The following is a 17499-nucleotide window of genomic DNA, read 5'->3' on the forward strand; positions in this document are numbered from 1 at the left end:
TTATTGAGCCTGATTTGGTAATCCATCCAATTCAAGGTTGGTTTGATTGGTTGTTTTGATGGCAAGGTGGACACAGCACGGGAGAATGATTAACTTAATCTTCCTGCCTTATTTGTTTGATGCTGCCTCACTCCAGTGTGAGTCAATAAAACTTTGTGCACCAACATACACAACTTCCAGCACCCGCCAGCTGGGCCAAAATGGGGATTAGCAAAGCTGCCTTTCTCTTTCTTTTCTTGCTCAGCTCAGGTAAGAGTCCTTTGCCTTCTGCTTGCCTAGGTGAGACTGAGGCCAAACACTAGGAAACTCCATGTGGTGAGGGGAGGTCCCTAAGTAAATGTGTCACTCATTTTCCGGACAATGATGGGTTTGGGCCTTGCTGGTCAGAAAGAGCTGCTGTTGAGTAAATCGAGAGCTACGGCTGCCCCAGGGTTGTGTTCATTAGCAACACCAGAAGATTAGCAGCCTTGCTGTCTGCGTGGGCAACTAATGGCCCCAAGCAAATATTTCCCATGTCCAGAGATAGGGGCACCCTTGGGATGCAGCCTGTCAAAGGCTTGTACAAAAGCCATAGTGGCCAGTGAGAAGTTATCTCTAATTTCAGCAGGCTTTCGATCAAATGCTAAAGGTAAAGCTGTGTTTATTGCCAAGCACTGTTAAGCACAGTGATACTGATTTTCATCCCTTATGATAGGAGTTTTAAAGCCTTGAAATGGAATATTTAAAACAAAATTAAAAATTAACAGGCTCCTTTATATTCCAGCAATTTCACATCTTCTGTTGTCAAACACAATAAAATGTTTTCCCTTGTTTTCTGGAGGGAGTAGGTAGAAATTTACTCCCCAGTAACCTAGATCACTTTTTCCAGGAATATGCCAGAATTCTTTCTTACAACTTTGAAAGAAGATAGGTGTTCCACTGATGGTAATATATGGATTTCTAGGTTATCTACAAATTCTGTAAATAAATATTCCATGTGTAGTACATATTTCAAACAGATTTCAATCAGATACCATACTCTCTTTTATTTTGAAATTATATATAATTGCATGGCACTTAAATGACTTTTTAAAAGTACTGATAAATATGTATCAGTACAGTTTTTATGAGTTTTTAGTAGTTCAGACACTTAAGGTCAGCATACCAGGGACATCGTTGTATGATTGTACCAAGTTATAAAAGACAACTGAGAAAGTGGGGGGTTTTATTTGTTCATTGTTATCAACTCTAGCTGACTTGCTCAAAAATGATGGTCCATAACTGCCTTAGAGCCAATTTTTATGCCTTCTGGGTTAGTACTGGTCAAATCTGGAAAGATGCTTATGGAAATAAAGACATTTGTTTGTTCACATATATTTGAATATTCTGTTCAATTATCCTGGGCAATATCTGGGTTTATATAGATTTTAGTCAGACTAATATATTCCCTGATACATTTCAAATCTCTTATATTATTTTCTTATATTATTTTATTTTTACACTTTGCAGTGTTTTTCAGGCAGCCAGCATCACCTTTTCTTTTCTATTATCTAAATTTCTGCCAATATAAGTTGCCTTTTAGCTTGTGCATGTCATCCAAATTCTCATGTATTCATTCTTAATCCAAGTGTAATAATTTTTTTTCCTTATAGTTACTGAAAAGGAATAGTATCTAAAGTAAAACTCTTTGAAGAAACACAGAGTTTTAAGATGAGTAAATAAAGTTTGAACAGGAGTATTTTCTTTTTCTAGTTCCCTGGAACAGTGGCCTCAGTTAACTTAAGAAAAAAAACAGAAAAGGAAGCACTTGTTTACTGAATCCATCAGGAGAAGTTAGTAGGCTAGGCTACTGGTGCTCTGCATAGTCCTGGTGTAACAGTAGGACTAGATATGGGAAGCCTCAGTGTCAGGGATTTCTTAAGACATGCAGGATTCAGGTTTTATAGCATTGAGCCAACTCTGTAAAGAGACACAGAAAATGCGTCAGGTAGTTAATAACCTTACTTTCTTTAGTGGCCCAAATATATTTTATTTTGTATGAATCTCTGTCATACATAGGTAGGTGATGAATGGCCCACATGTCATGGGAATTGGTAACGCTGGAGTGATATTGCACTGAATTCAGCCACTAATATGAGTGCATAAATGAAAGATTCACAACATTACCTGTGAGCATGCTGTACAGAATTATGAACTTCCTGTATCTGTCAATAATAATCTACATTGAAAAAGTGAAATAATTAAACCATATCACTTATGCAACATTGTAACCTGATGCTGGAGATGGAAATAAACTCCTGTGGAAAGTAGGAACAGAAACACAGAATCTTTTTAGACATAAAAAGAAGAAAATCAATTAGATGGTAAACTTCATTGTGAGCAAAAGTATTTTAGAGGTGTGTTAGATGTTTTAGCAGGTACATAATATAAATCTTATGCATATGTAGCTTTCACATCTAATGATACTGGCTGATTTACTAATTTAAAACCTTGAGTTCATTTGTTGCAACAGAGATGCAGGCTGCCAATTTCATTACTAAGTCTGCTCAACCCATTGCAATAAAACAATGGTTTGTGTAGCATTGTAAAAGGCTATACAGTAATTTTGTGACTGAAGTTTCTTGCTCTAGGGCAGGACATCTTGGGACAAACAACTAGGCAGAGACCAATGAAGCTGCAGGGATTGCACAATCCATATGACAGGTCATAATCTCCCATCTACCTAATCCCTGCTTCTTCAAAACCTTGATATGGGTATCACTTCCCTTCATCTTTGTCAGGTTGGTGTTGACACCGTTTAGTCTCTCTCTCTGATCCCCCTCACTCTTGTTTCACATTTTTTGCTTTTAGCTTCAAACTCATGCATAACTGTAATCAGAACTGGCTCTACATCTTTCTTCTTCCTCTTTCTCCCATGACGTGTTGCAGTCATTCAGCTGTGATTCTGTTAGGAGACAGAAATTACCTCAACAGTTTATAATCTTCTACCCAGAATCATGCAAAATAAATTGTGTTTTCATCTGTCCAAGCTACATGGAAAATGGGACTGAAACCCCAAGATCTTAACTGCAGAATTCTCATTTGCAATGTCTGATTCCTTTCCTTCCATTCTAGTGAAAGGAGATATACTGGATGCCTATTTAAGAACAGACGGTGTTTGGATATTTACTCGAAACAAACAGTTTTACAAGACAAATAATGAAAAAGAATGTGCAGGCAAATGTGAAGCTGAAAGAAATTTTACCTGCAGGTAATTTCTGTTGAATTTTAAAACTGTGCCATTGTGGGTGTCTGCATATCAATGATACATTCCTACTCAGAACCATCCCCATTCTGCCGCAGCTCTGCCTAGAGCAGGGTCTCCCATCCCTGTGCCTTTAGCTTGTGACTTATCTCCACCCATAAATTACAAGATCAAGTAAAGAGTGGATTTACAACACACTACTCATTTTATAGTAAATGTTCAAGTTCCTCTTCTTATCCAACATTACATGAAGAACTGTTTGAGCCTCTTTAGCTGGATGCTGTTTTGTTTCACAAGAGTGCAAGGTTTCTAATTCATTGTAGGGACAGACACTAACCTGAGCAGACAGGATGCTGTTGCTAATGTTTTGCCAACGCAGTTTCTAGTTCCCCACACAATAATTTATTCATGTAGTCATATATCCTGAATAAGTGAGCCACTTGAGAGTAGTAGATAATGCTAACCTCTTAGTGTCTAATATATTGATTGCAGTGTCTGAAAGATAAGAATGAATATAAGACAGTGCAAGCAAATTAATAATTTATAGAAAAATAATTATGAGTTGAATAGTTTGAATTTAATTTAAGATATTTCTTCCTATGTCAATATTACTTCCTTCTAAATTTCAACAGGGCTTTCCTATTCACCAGGAAAAAGCTAGAGTGTTTAACACTGGCTGAAAATGCTAAAATGACCGTGGCATTCAGCAGCACGGACACAGCTCTTTATGAGAAGATAAGTATGTGTACAGTAAGATGCTACATATTTACTAAACAAGCCTATTCTAATGGCTTCCTTCTGTTCTTTGCTGCAGTGCTGGAGCAAATTCCTGTATAGGGCAGAAAACTAATAGAGAATTTGGGGACCAAACAGAAAGAAGACACATTACTAAAAATGCTGTTCAAGAAGGATCAAATATCAAGGCCAAGATCACATTCCATGGTGGTCTCCATGTGCCATTTTAACTGGAAAGTTACTTCTTGTCTTCCTGCCAGACCCAATTATATAGTCTTTGCCTCCTCTCCCCGGGTGTCAGATGTGTCCAGCTTTACTATTTAGACAGGATAAAATAATTTAGGAGGAACCAATTTTTTCCTAGCAAATTGGTCTCCTGTCCTTGCTCTAACATTTTAATTTTATATTTTGAGGTTTGGGAAGATTCTTCTTGTGCAAACAAGAAAGGGGAAAAGGAAGGGGAAATCAAGATCACTGCCCTCAATAACTGGAGATTTTTCAGTGCATGTTGCCAATAAAAGCACCATCAACATGATTTGCATTCTCTGTCTTGGAATCCCACTAGAAAAATACCTGGGACAGCCTGAGGCTAAGATGAATCAAAGGTTTGGGGGCCACTTACGTGACATGTATTTTGATAACTAAGTATTTCCTGGCTCAAAGGGGTAGCTGGAAGAATGACACTCACACTACAAATGTGCTTATGAATAATGCCTTGCCAAGAACCTCCAGATGATGGTGAAAGACATTCCTGTTTCTCCCAGTATTATGATAATATAAGCATGCTTTTGTTGGTTTTTTTGCATATCACAAACTTGATATAGCTGTTCTCTTGACTTCATTTTATAGCTTTATAACAATGCTTCAGAATTTTTTCTCTTTAGATGCCTAATAGCTATAACTAATTTATTTTAAAATACATAATAGAATGTTTGCAGACACAAGAGGTTCAAAGCATAAGTAAAACATGGTTCATCATGTACAGATGAGCTTCAGGTACATCTGCAGGTTGTCAGTACCAGTAAATGAATGTTATAACACCACTGAATTAAGAAATTTGATTCCATTTCAGTTTACCTCATGCAGTGTAGAAGAGGGATTGGGACAGACTACAGAGGAACAGAAGCCAAGACTCAGAGGGGTATTCCATGCCAGAAGTGGGCAGAAAAAATGCCCCACAAACCAAAGTATGTCTCTATTTACATTTCTTTCTGTTGTTTTGAACCTTTTCAAAGTTTCCTCATATTCATATATATACATATATATATATGTATGTGTATATATATGTATTTATAGTGCAAGTTATCAAATCCTTCTGTCAGGTGACTTTTAAAAACAGCTTTATCTTCATCTCTCTTGTTACTTTTTACTCTACTGGCAGAGAACTGCAATGATCTGGATAAGGAAAGCTAAAGAAGTTGTGTCTAAATGTCAGGTGTCTAAAGCAAATTAAATGCTCCTTTTCTCAACACGGTGAAGATTTTTGTTATTGGTAACTGAGGGGTCATAATTACTCTCCTCTGTATGGAGTGATATCTGTCCAACTCCAGGCCATACAGACAGAGAAAAAAGGAAAGGAAAAAGAAAAAGAAAAAGAAAAAGAAAAAGAAAAAGAAAAAGAAAAAGAAAAAGAAAAAGAAAAAGAAAAAGAAAAAGAAAAAGAAAAAGAAAAAGAAAAAGAAAAAGAAAAAGAAAAAATATTGAGAAAAGTATCCAAGGGCCAAATGGATTTGACTAGGTAGAGTCTTCTCAGGGCAAGCTGCCATTGGGCTCAGTGAAGCAAGTGGGAAAGCAGAGGTCCTGTTTTCTCTGATCTATGTTGAAGTTTTATTAAAAAAAAAAAAAAATTTTGTTATTCTAATTAAATACTCAGATACACTTATCCAGAGAATTTAAAAGTAATATAGTAATTTAGTCTTCTCTGGGAAGATTACCATAGGAAGAAGCTTAGCATCACTTGGTTCAGATCTCTGTGAGACCTAGTTGTGTTTGGTGAATAATTTCTAGAAAAACACAACTTTTAAAGTAGTTCCATTAAGACAAACACATGACAGAGCCACAGGTTGTAGTAAGCTATTTAGATCAACTGGATGCACATATTAAAGACAACAATTTTCCTTTGAGAGTGTCATTGTCCTTACAGCCTGTAAGCTCACTTCTTACTGGCAGCTGGGGCTAAGGAGGAAGTTACTAATAATTGCAGTTAGGAATGATTTTTCAATTTTCGTTTATGGCTTACAATGGGAAATCTGTATCTCTCATTTTTACTGTGAATGAATAAAATTCACAGCTAGCTGAGTGAGCTGGACATTTCCCTTCTGCACCACTAAAGTACTGGCATTAAAATAGAGTTTTCATACTTCTACAGTTATACACCTGAAAAATACCCCAATGCAGGATTGGAAGAAAATTACTGCAGAAACCCTGATGCAGATGAAAGTGGACCCTGGTGTTACACAACAGATCCTGATGTGAGATTTGATTACTGTGCCATCCCAGAGTGTGAGGACCAGATCACTCACACTGGAGAAGGTATGTTTACTTTACAGAGAAAGGATGTTCAAGTAGGTAATATTATTCCTGCTACTTTTTTGTGCTTTATTTCTACAGTTTTTTTTCAAATTAGAATTTAAGAAGTTCTCAGCAGAGAGGTTGTTTTCCTAATTGGCTTGAGTTATCAAATTTATTTTGCAAATATGGAAGAACTAAATTTTTTTAATCATTTGCTGATATTGTTTGCTTTATCTTTATCTGTCTTGTTACTTTTGCCTCTACTGGCAGAGAACTGCAATAATCTGGTTAAAGACTATATTGCTCTTACACCAGTGATTTATTATTTAATTGTAACCAGAGTAAAGACTGACCCAAGTGCTGTGACCCACACTGAACTCCCATTGCCAACAGTACATACAGATACGTGACAAATTCCTCCCTGCAAATGAAACCTATTCCTGAAGCATTATTAATTTGACTAGGCTGTAATGCAAGGTCTTCTGATTTCCCTTCATTGTTAGCTGGAGCAAACCACACTTATCCTTTCAGCATAATCTTCCATTAATAGGCTGGAGCATTCCTTGCTTTGTTTTCCTTCTGCCTAGGACCCATAGGGGAGTGCATGCAGTGTAATGGTGAGGATTACCATGGAGAAGTTTCAAGAACAGAGTCTGGATTTGAGTGCCAACGTTGGGATGTACAAGAGCCTCATATGCATGGATTTATCTTGAAACAGTGAGTGACACTCAGAACTGAACTCATTCCCACAGAGCCTGGGAGATCCTGCCTGCAGACAGCCTCATTGCTGCACATGGCTGTTGCTGACTCATAAGTTTCTCCTTCACTTTCAATGTACAGCTATCCAGAAAAGGATCTGAAGATGAATTACTGCCGCAATCCTGATGGTGAACTTCGGCCCTGGTGTTTCACTACCAACCCAAATAAACGCTGGGAATACTGCAACATTCCTCGTTGCAGTGAGTTTGATTTCTTGAGATCACTTCAGAGGATAGCTTATTAAAATTATGCAGGGAGGGGGAAGACAAGAAACCACAGTTCTGAGTAACCTAGAGGTATCTCTGTGAGCCAGGGAAAGTGCACATTAATAAGCAAAATCACTCATTAAACTTCTATTATGTAAAATGATGTATGGTCAGTGAGGATGAAGGTGTCACCAGATGTGATACGGTCAAAGATGTTATGGGAAAACATAATTTGCCTTTAAGCACTTCACTTTTCAACTTACCTGGGAGGCAAGGCATTAAGGTTGAATCAGGTGGTAGTTCACTGCTGATCTGCCAACTCATGGAAATCATCTAAATTACCATGTGGCCATACTGTGATATTTTACCTGGGTCTGATCTGCACAGCCAGCATTGCCTTTTTCTAAGCAAGGGATGAATCCTGAGAAACAAGTTCAGGCCTTAGGAGAAAAACCTGACTTATCAGTGAGCTAGCTTAACCCATTAAGCTGAGCACACTAAATCTGGATATTTCCAAGGCACTGAATTAAGAGGTAACACTCCCAATTGTAGAAGTGGATTGCACTTCAACAAAAAAAAAAATATAGATATATAATTTAGATATATCTAGAGATAGCTTTCTTATGTATCTGCATCTGCCAGTGCCCTAAGCAGTGGTGTGTGTTTGCTAGATGTAGTTCTCTTCAGCATGCTTAATTACAGATGTCAGAATAATTATTTATAGATTTTCATATGATAAATTTTTACAGTTACCATAGCATTTCCATCCTGTGCTTAAAACTAAAATTTAAGGAACATATGACCTTTTAGGGTCAAACTCATGTCCTTGGGAAATTCTGTATATTATAGGTACGTGCTGTAAATTCATTTTCCATTTGCGCCCTGGAGGCTCATGCCTCTGATCATTACTCTTATTTTCTTTGCTGTTCCCCACATGGCAGACCATTTCACTTTCTTTCTTTCTTTCTTTCACTATTCCTTCTGTCCTTCTTTCCTACTTCACTGACTCCAGAGGCTCAGCTCCAAAGGCTGCTCTGCTTTCTCTCACAATTTCTTCTTGGTCCTTTCTGCCCTTCCATGCTACCTGCATGTGTTATATTACTGTACTCCATCTCACTTGGGTTTACAAGACTGTACAAGACTACTTACTGCCTTTCCTGTTTCTGCTCTCAGGGGACAGTAGGCACAGAGTCTGGCTCAACCCAGCAAAGTTATTTACTGGCTGCTGTAAAAGAGCAGACACAGGATATCCATCTGGCAGTCGGGAGGCCCATAAAAATGTCTTCTTTTATTTTGACATGGCGTTTAAACAGTGTAACCTCTGCTGAAAGAAAAAAAAAATCTTCAACATTACAGAAACAAAGGCATTTATATATTTTTGAAAGCACTATTTACCAGTATTTTTCTCCCCTCCCCTGCCCTCTCCTTTTCTTTCTTTTCTTTTTCTGTTACAGCTACACCCCCACCAGTCTCTGGCCTAGACTCCCAGTGCCTTTCAGGGAAAGGTGAAAACTATCGAGGAAGGATTGCCACCACTGAATCAGGAAATGCCTGTCAACAATGGAACACACAGGTTCCTCACAAACATGGCTGGATTCCTGACAGATATCCCTGCAAGTAAGCTGAGCCTCATCATTCTAACAAATACGAAACTGTTATTCCCTATCAATCGAGATGTAGAGGCAAGAGGAGGACAGGTTTTCCTCATTTATGTTGTTAAGTTGTAATTCTCGATGTTTCTCAGTGCTCATTACTTCTGTTCAGGTCTTGCTCTTCAATTTTTTCTGCCTCTTTGTTTATTCTCACGTGTTTTTCTCACTTGTCTCCTCCACATCCCACAACAGAGATATACTTACTTCACTACTTTTATGTTAAGAATCCCTTGGCTGTGTTTTGGGACATATTCAATGCATTACTCTTCTGAAGAGTGATGCTCCAAGGACAACATACTCCAATGCATTCTTGTGCTCCAAGGTCAGAGGAACTGTGTTTGAAGAGCATTACTGATGTGCAGGAAGAATTGGGACTGACCTGGCTTATATCTCTGTAGTTTGATCCTGCAAGTTTTCCTAGGGAGGTGAAACCCTGTCCACTCTCACAGGGCAGAGAGCAGCATGCACCAGTGCTCCTATGTACACACTTCCAGGATGTTACATCCAGCCTTGCCTGGTTCTTACTATAATCTCAGGGTGCCTTCTGCTTAGAAGTCAGATCTTACTGCTGCATCTTGACCTCAACAACAAGAGCAGAAAGTGTAAGCATTGGAAAAGTTCTTACTCTATCTTCAGCATTTAGACTGTGAAGTCGAAGACCATGGATTAGTCCCAAAGGAGGGGTACATGAGTTGATCAATCTCCAAAAAAGAATAAATACACCACTGAGTTGAATTCCATGTGCAGTAGTTGTTAATAGTCATGCACACAACAATTTCTATGAGTGGTTTAAAGCAGTGTTCCTGTCTCCTGTTTTAAGGGGTTTAGAGGAAAACTACTGTAGAAACCCTGATGGAGAGAAGAAGCCTTGGTGCTACACCACGAACAGCAGCATTAGATGGGAATATTGCACAATTCCTCCCTGTGACAGGACAGAACAAGGGATTGCTGGTATGAATAGTGGACTGTACTTGAGATAAGGACTTTAAAACAGTGAAAGATTTATTGTTTCATATTGTAAATGTATTCAATCTTTTTTTTTCAGTCACTTTGTCATTCTTAATGTTTGTCTGCCTGGCATGTTGCAAAATCTGCCAAATATTAAACTTTCAGTTATTAGGGAAATACAGTGAAAGATGCAAATCACGAGCTGACTCAACAGACGAATTACGCAATCAAAGATATTTATGTTTTTATATTCCTTTCTTCCCAAAGGTAGGCCAATTATAGAAAGTTTATTGAAAACTGAAAAGGTTTAAAGAGATGAAAAAATTCTGAATAAAAGTAACTTCTATTTTTGGAAATTAGCCATAAATGAGGACAAGAGCTTTCAACGTAATTAAAAATCACATTGAAATATTAAGTCATTTAAGCACAAAATTAACAAGTAAGTCTTAGCACAAGAAAAAGGATAATAGAAAGATTGAAATTTAACATAATGTCTGTTTGAGAAATATCATGGGCAAAATCACAAGTATCTCATCTTTGAGGATTTTGCATGAGAACTCTCTTATCTTTAATTCTCACATGTTCACTTGTGCCCAAAATGAAACTAACTGGTAAACCCTGCACTGAAAATCATCTAACATAAGATGTTAAAACTGTGAGTTTTCTCAGTGTCTTTGGAAATGCCCTTCTGCTGCAGGTGTGATGACTTCACTGGATACTGTCTGCATAAACGAATCATTCATTTTTGTCATCCTGTGTGTTTGAGGCTTTCTTGTGCCTGCTCAGTAACAATATTAACATTACGATGCCAAAGACCAGTTTCTGTTGTTCGCTGCAGATGTGCCTGCACAAGTTCCCCTAACAGAAGAGTGCTACCGAGGCAAAGGCCAGAGTTATCGTGGCACAACTTCTGTCACTGTATCAGGAAAGCAGTGCCAGGCCTGGAGCTCCATGTTCCCACACACGCACATAAAAACCCCGGACAGATTCCCGGACGCGTATGTTTACCTCACCTTCTCTTGCTCTCTCTGGCAATAACTATTGCTGGTCATATTATCTTTGCATAGCTATGCTTTAACACACTGCTAGGGAATATATCGATAAAAGAGAACTTTTCTAAGGTACTGAAATGTTTTCTGTTAGTCTTATTTGTAAGAGTTGTATTTTCTTGTTGTCTAAATTTTGAGTAAAAGACAGCTGTGTCCCCTACTCTTAAATCTGATTGTCTGCAACCAACACCAGGAGATTTTTGTCCAGAGACAAGGCATCTACTGAAATATGTGTTTTGTTTATGAATTTGAGACCTTTTCATGTGGCCTATCTAATGATTTAATCTGGGAAGGACACAGCACTTATGGTACAAAACATGAAGTCAGATATGTCATGCTTAGAAATACCAAATAAATGCTCTTTGCATATGGAATCAGGCACCCAAAATTGCATACACTGAAATTTCCCCTTGATTTATCTTCTTCAGATTAACAAAATTGGACCAGGAATGACTGGATCACTGACAGTCAAAATCACTAATGTGCCAGTTTTCAGTAAGGGAAGGAGAGCAATGGGATTACAATTACAGGAGCAATTGTGAGGAAATCCATCATGCTTAGTGGATTATGAGCAGGAAGCTTCATACTTTTCTAATGCTTTGCCCTTTTTATGCTGTCATCCTAAATAATTTGAGATTTTCAGTTATATTTTGGCATCAAAAAACTGGAACAGCCTCAGAGGGGATGGCAACTTTCAAAAGCATTTTTAAAAATTGAAATCAAGCTGGAAAAGTGTGGAATTCGTGTGTTCTGTCATATTCAGAGAAAAAGCATTTCAGTTCTTTTTTATTCTGAGACTGTGCTGTGATTCAGGACAGGGAAATACTGCAACTCTGCACATTATTGCAAAGAGAAATTCTACTCCCCCATGCCCCAGCAAGCACAGACATGGAAGTGGTCCCACTGAAGTCAGTAGAAATGGGGTTTTGGGGGTGTAAGAAGGGATCAATTGCTTAAGCATTTGTTTGCCATTCTGAATATGAGAAGGAACCTTTTGACATTTAAAAAAAATTTGGAAAAGCCTAAGTTACCTCCAATAGTATGAATCTTCCTGCATATTTATTACTAATTCATACATTCTCACAATTGTGTATGCTTACACACACCTACTTGTAAATTAAAATAATTGCCTTATGGGGCAATTTAAATATACATTGTAATATTACAGCCAGAGTATAAGCCAGTAGTTGAATTGTTTCCTTATGCATAAACATATTCAAGACTCCTATGTGAAATACAACTCTTCACTAGTATCACAACCACAGATTTGTTTGCTGGTAATAGGCTATCTGGCTATAAGTAAAACCAACAGTAAATCTATCTTTTTGTACATAGTAGATGTACATAATACATAGTTTTGTCAATATATTCCTAAGCTTATTTTCAATCTTATGCAGCACAACTCTTGACTGTATTTGTGCAGGGATTTGAGATTCAACTATTGTAGAAACCCAGATGGTGACAGCAGCCCGTGGTGTTTCACCACTGACCCCAACACGATATGGGAGTACTGCAATCTCAAGAGGTGTGATGATCAAACACAAGAGCCTGCACTGAATGTCTTCCCTGGAATGATGGAACAAAACACTGGCCAGACTACACCCACCACATCTGGTAACAGCTGGCTATAAGCATCACCTCCCGTAGAGTCTTTGGGTAAAGGAAATAGCAACCTATCAAAATTATTCTTGAGTGTCATGGTTTAACCACAGCCAGAAACTAAGTACCATGCAGCTGTTCACTCATTCCCCCATCCCTTCTTTGGTGGGGAGGAGAATTTTAAAGAAGTAAAACTCATGAGATAAGAATGGTTTAATAGTTGAAACAAAATTATGTACAATAACTATAATAATAATAATAGTAATAGTAATAATAATTGTAACAAAATCATGAGAGAGGTATGAAACCCAAGGAACAAAAGTGACACACAATACAATTGCTGACCAATGCCCAGCTGGTCTCTGAGCAGCAATTAGTGGCTCCATGTATGTAATAAGCATGTTGTTCTATGGGATGGAATATCCCTGTGGCCAGTCCAGGTCAGCTGTCCCGCCCATGTTCTGCCCAGCTTCTTGTGCAACTCCTCACTGGTAGAGAAGGGCAAACTGGAAAGTCTTTGAGTTTGAGTAAGCAGTACTTACAACAACAACCAAAATATCAGTGTGTTAAAATTGTTATTCTGATACTATACCTAAAACACGGCACTGTACCAGCTACCAAAATGAAAATTAACTCTAAGCCAAAACCAGGACACTGACTAAGCCTGCAGTGTAACACTTCCATCCCTCCCACAGCTTTCAGATCTGTACTGCTGCATTATGTTAGTATATGTCCTGTAGCCTATGTCATTTTGCAATGCATTCTGAATGATGTCTTTTTCTTTTAGTTGAACAAGAGGAGAACAGGTATTTCTAGTATTTCTCTAGCTGTGTGCTATTGAAATGGGTGGCTGTTATAATAATAAAAATGTCACTTGAGTTTTGCTTTATGCTTCAGGAGGGTGACCTCAGCTTGTATTGTGCACAGGCAGCTTTGTTTTGCAAAATTAGATAAATGAGGTTTCGCTCTGTCCTGTTTTATTACTTCCTTAATTATTAGTCCACATTGGTCAAAGTGGTATGACATTAATAAAGTATAGCGCAGCTTTGCATGAGTTACTTATTTTGCAAAGGAAGGTGCCAGGGTTGAACCAAGGACACATTCCTAAACTGAATTTTGTGCTCTTATATGCAGCAGAAAAAGAGTACCTGTAGCAATGTCCTTGGAAACAAAAGTTGCTCTTGAAAGTGCCTACTGATACCAATTTAGCAAAAAAACCTAAAGTCTTTCCAGATATTTGCAATATGTTACAGAAAATGTTTAGCCTGAAGTTCCTTGATATGAATATATAATCAGGCTGAATTTATGAATAGAAGTGTTAAATATCATTAATTTTGTGGTGAATTTACTTTGAGAAGAATAGATAACTGTGGGGTAAGAATAATCTAACTTTGACTATAAGCAGGTAAATGCATATAATTTGGACTTTCAGGGTTCACAAAAAGTTTCAGAAGCTCAACATTCCTGCATGAAACCTAAGAATTAAGATATACACATTTTTTTCTTAACTCACACAGTCAACAAGAATTGCAGGAAAATTCTGTAGGGTAATATCTTACTCATAGTAGCCCAGTGTTGTGAATATCCCACTCACCTGAAGCAAAGCCTGTATTACATGGCCTGGACTTAGAGACTGTGGGCAGTATGTTCATTGATAGAGTAAAAAATCATCAGACTTATGTATTCATATCCTGCTACATCTGCATTTTAAGGTTAATGTTTTGACAGCATTAAAACAGTTAAATTATTTTTGTCCAGATCAAGCTTGGCCTGTATGCTTTGAGACAAGGGGTCACCCCCTCCTCCCCCCTCCCCCAATTTTTTTATTCCAGCAAGTCTAATAAAACACTTTCTCTCTCTACAGTCCTTGTGTCAGTCACATTTTAAAGCCTTTGGATCTACAATATCATTCCTGCCAGTATTTTGCTGTTTTGCATGCCTAGTGTCCCCATTACTAGAGGAGTTGCTTTATACTCTCTTTTTCTCCCTAGGCTGAAGTTGGAGGACCTCTGGTCTGCCAAGAGAAGGACAGATTTGTTCAATATCGAGCCACCTCTTGGGGACTGGACTATACCCAGCCATCAAAGCCTGGATTTATCCAAATTCCTGGTTTTCTTTCTTGGATCAAGAATGCAGTGGCTTCCCACTGAATCTGGATGCAGGCCAATTTTTCTGGAAAGGAGTCCCTGTGTCAGAAACAATATTCCAAGCATGGTTTTACAACTGGTTTTAAAAATTATGTAATAATTCATAGGAATCCTGAATAAATACCACTAAGCAGCTATTGCAAAGCAAGAGCCACGCTGACCAATTGCTACTGTCTGTCAGAGTAACCGTGTTGTACCTGTGTGAGTCAGCCATGGCTGCATGTGACAGAAGCTGTAAGGCTCCTACTTCACCCCTGTTACACCCCAAATACTTAAATCCAGGAATTAAAGTTCACTAGTTGACACTAGTTGACACAAAGAGAAATCCCAGCCAGATATTCTCAAGAGCTGAAAAATCAAACAAAAGCTTACTGGCAAAAACATAGAAAATAAAGGAACTTTGGCACAAGCTTTAAAAATGACACCCCATTCAACATAAAACTACTTATCATAGCACTACTTAGCATTAATTGAGTACTTAGCATTTACTTAGCCCATGTGACCTAGAAACCTTTAAACCTGTGAGACCTTATGTTACACAAGTCTTTCTGATACTTGCTGGACTTGAAAGCTGAGTTCCAAAAGAGCTTAGCAAATTCAATTTAGGCCACCTTGCCTTTTGGACTCCACTGTCTTACACATCCAGGTATCCCTATGACCCAAACAAATATACATGTCCCAGACCATCAACCTTATTCCTCCCACCAAGCAGGTTTCAGGCTGATTCCCAGAACTTGTATGCACAAAGAGAGAAAAGGTCAGTGGACATCATGGGAAATTACATACAGTACAACTCTACTAACTAAAATGGTCTGGATTGCCTCAGGGGTGGGAGTCAAAGGTAAAATAACATTCATAGCAATCTCCTCAGCATATCCTGACATTTTCAGGATCATGATTGCAGACCATAAGCCTTTTCTAATTAACCAAACCCTTTGGTGGTCCTCCAGCCTAAATCTTTCTTTTAATCCTTTCCTGTCTACACCTGGAAAGAATCAGGAGCTGGGTTAGCACAGCCTCTAGTGATTGATTGATTGATTGATTGAATGACTGAATGACTGATTGATTGATTGATTGGCAGCTCAGCCAGGCTGGGGGGCTGGGGCACTGTGTCACCAGAAGCAAGGCCTGACCCATCCTCAACCACCCACACACCAGCACTGGTTTGAGACAGCTTATCCAGCCTCTGACAACCACCCCGTGTCTCAGGACAATAGGCTGGAACCGCTGCACTGGGATCTGTCCTCTGCTGCTCCGATCTACTAGACAGAGAAGAAAGGAAAGAAGGGGGAAGCTTGCTGAAACTCCTGGAAGGGACAGAAATCTAGCTAATATCCCTTTATAAAGTTCTTTCCCTTCAGCACCTCCTGAGTCCAAAAACCACAGAACAATCAGGCTCTAGGCAGTGGGAGTTCATGCAGCAATCTTTCAGCACCCAAGGAGTCAAGCAGATCATCCATGATTTCCAGTGTGTTTTTGGAGGCAACACTTTCATTTTGTGAAATTTAATATTATCTAACATTAGACAATTTACACAACTATTTTCGATACTTGAACTTGACAGCTGGGGGTGGATCCCAGAGTCTTTTGTTTCGAGCCTGATCTTTAAATTTTGGAATGAGTAGCAAGAATCTGGAAGAAGGCTGACAGGGTATCAGCTCCTTCTTGGGCACTGTTAGGGATCCCACCACTTCCCACACACTCCCAGGACTTTTATCACATGTTGGAGCAGGGGCAGAGGGATCAGTTCTCCCCCTTCTAACAACTTTAAATTTTTCATGCAACAGTATGAAACAGTATGGTAAAAAACTAGAGTCCTTTACCACGTGCCTCCTCTTCAGAAAGCGCAATTTCATTTCCCCAGTAAAATTTTCAGAAATTCTCTGACCTTCTAACTTAATTAATTTTGTTGCAGGGTGTGGTAAAATCACCTTCAGTTCTGTGGTTTGATATGCTAATTCCATAACAAAAGGGCAGGGCTGAGTGTGAGTGTCCAAGGACACACAATTATTATGAAATCATTAATGACAAATCAACCACATGCCAAAAAATTCCTTTGTGGTGTTGGAATGAAAATGGTTTGGAGAGTGGCTATGCACACCTAAAATGCTACTCTGCACAGAAGATTTGACCACCCCAATTTGGTCAGTCACCAGTCAAGCTTCACATGGCACCTCAGAGTGCCATGAGACACTGAATAATGATAGCAAAGTGACACCAGTTCAGGGCAGAAGGCATTAATGGTGCCCCTTCACATTTGGAAATATTTGCATCCAATGCCATCCATGACACATCCTGATGGTCATGTGGTTGTACAAATCCAAACTCATGTCCTGAAGCCAGGGAAGACACAGAAGTTGCAGCAGAAAGGACATTTGGGTACGTGCAGTCTCAGAGTTGCAGCACTGTGCCGGAAGGAGAGGTGGGCAGGCTGCACAGTGCTCAGGGCTTGCAGCACAAAACAACAAAATGGGAGCAAGTTACCACCAAGAGGTAGTAATCATCAGCTCTAGGAGCTGGCTGGATAATCAGAGGTAACTGTTTATGGGGAAGAACTTGGTAAATATCTCATTTTGAACCATTGCTGACTCCCGGAATGTGGAGGTCTTGGGAGTGTTTCCTGTGCTTTTTGCCATGGGGACTGGATTCATAAACATCGGTCAGTATCTG

At 38.8% G+C, this 17499-nt stretch overlaps 1 protein-coding gene across 1 annotated transcript; it reads left to right on the forward strand.

Moving 5' to 3' along the window:
• Positions 1-200: 200 nt before the first annotated feature.
• Positions 201-14832, forward strand: LOC134041949 (plasminogen-like). The gene is made up of 14 exons (XM_062489015.1): positions 201-249; positions 3094-3229; positions 3856-3962; positions 5031-5145; positions 6327-6490; positions 7057-7186; positions 7310-7428; positions 8889-9051; positions 9907-10037; positions 10873-11032; positions 12507-12697; positions 13470-13488; positions 13817-13826; positions 14674-14832. Exons 1-14 carry the CDS (start codon positions 201-203, stop codon positions 14830-14832), a joined length of 1653 nt encoding a protein of 550 aa, XP_062344999.1.
• Positions 14833-17499: the final 2667 nt, after the last annotated feature.

Source organism: Cinclus cinclus, chromosome 3 (genome assembly GCF_963662255.1).
Source record: "Cinclus cinclus chromosome 3, bCinCin1.1, whole genome shotgun sequence".
NCBI lineage: Eukaryota > Metazoa > Chordata > Aves > Passeriformes > Cinclidae > Cinclus > Cinclus cinclus.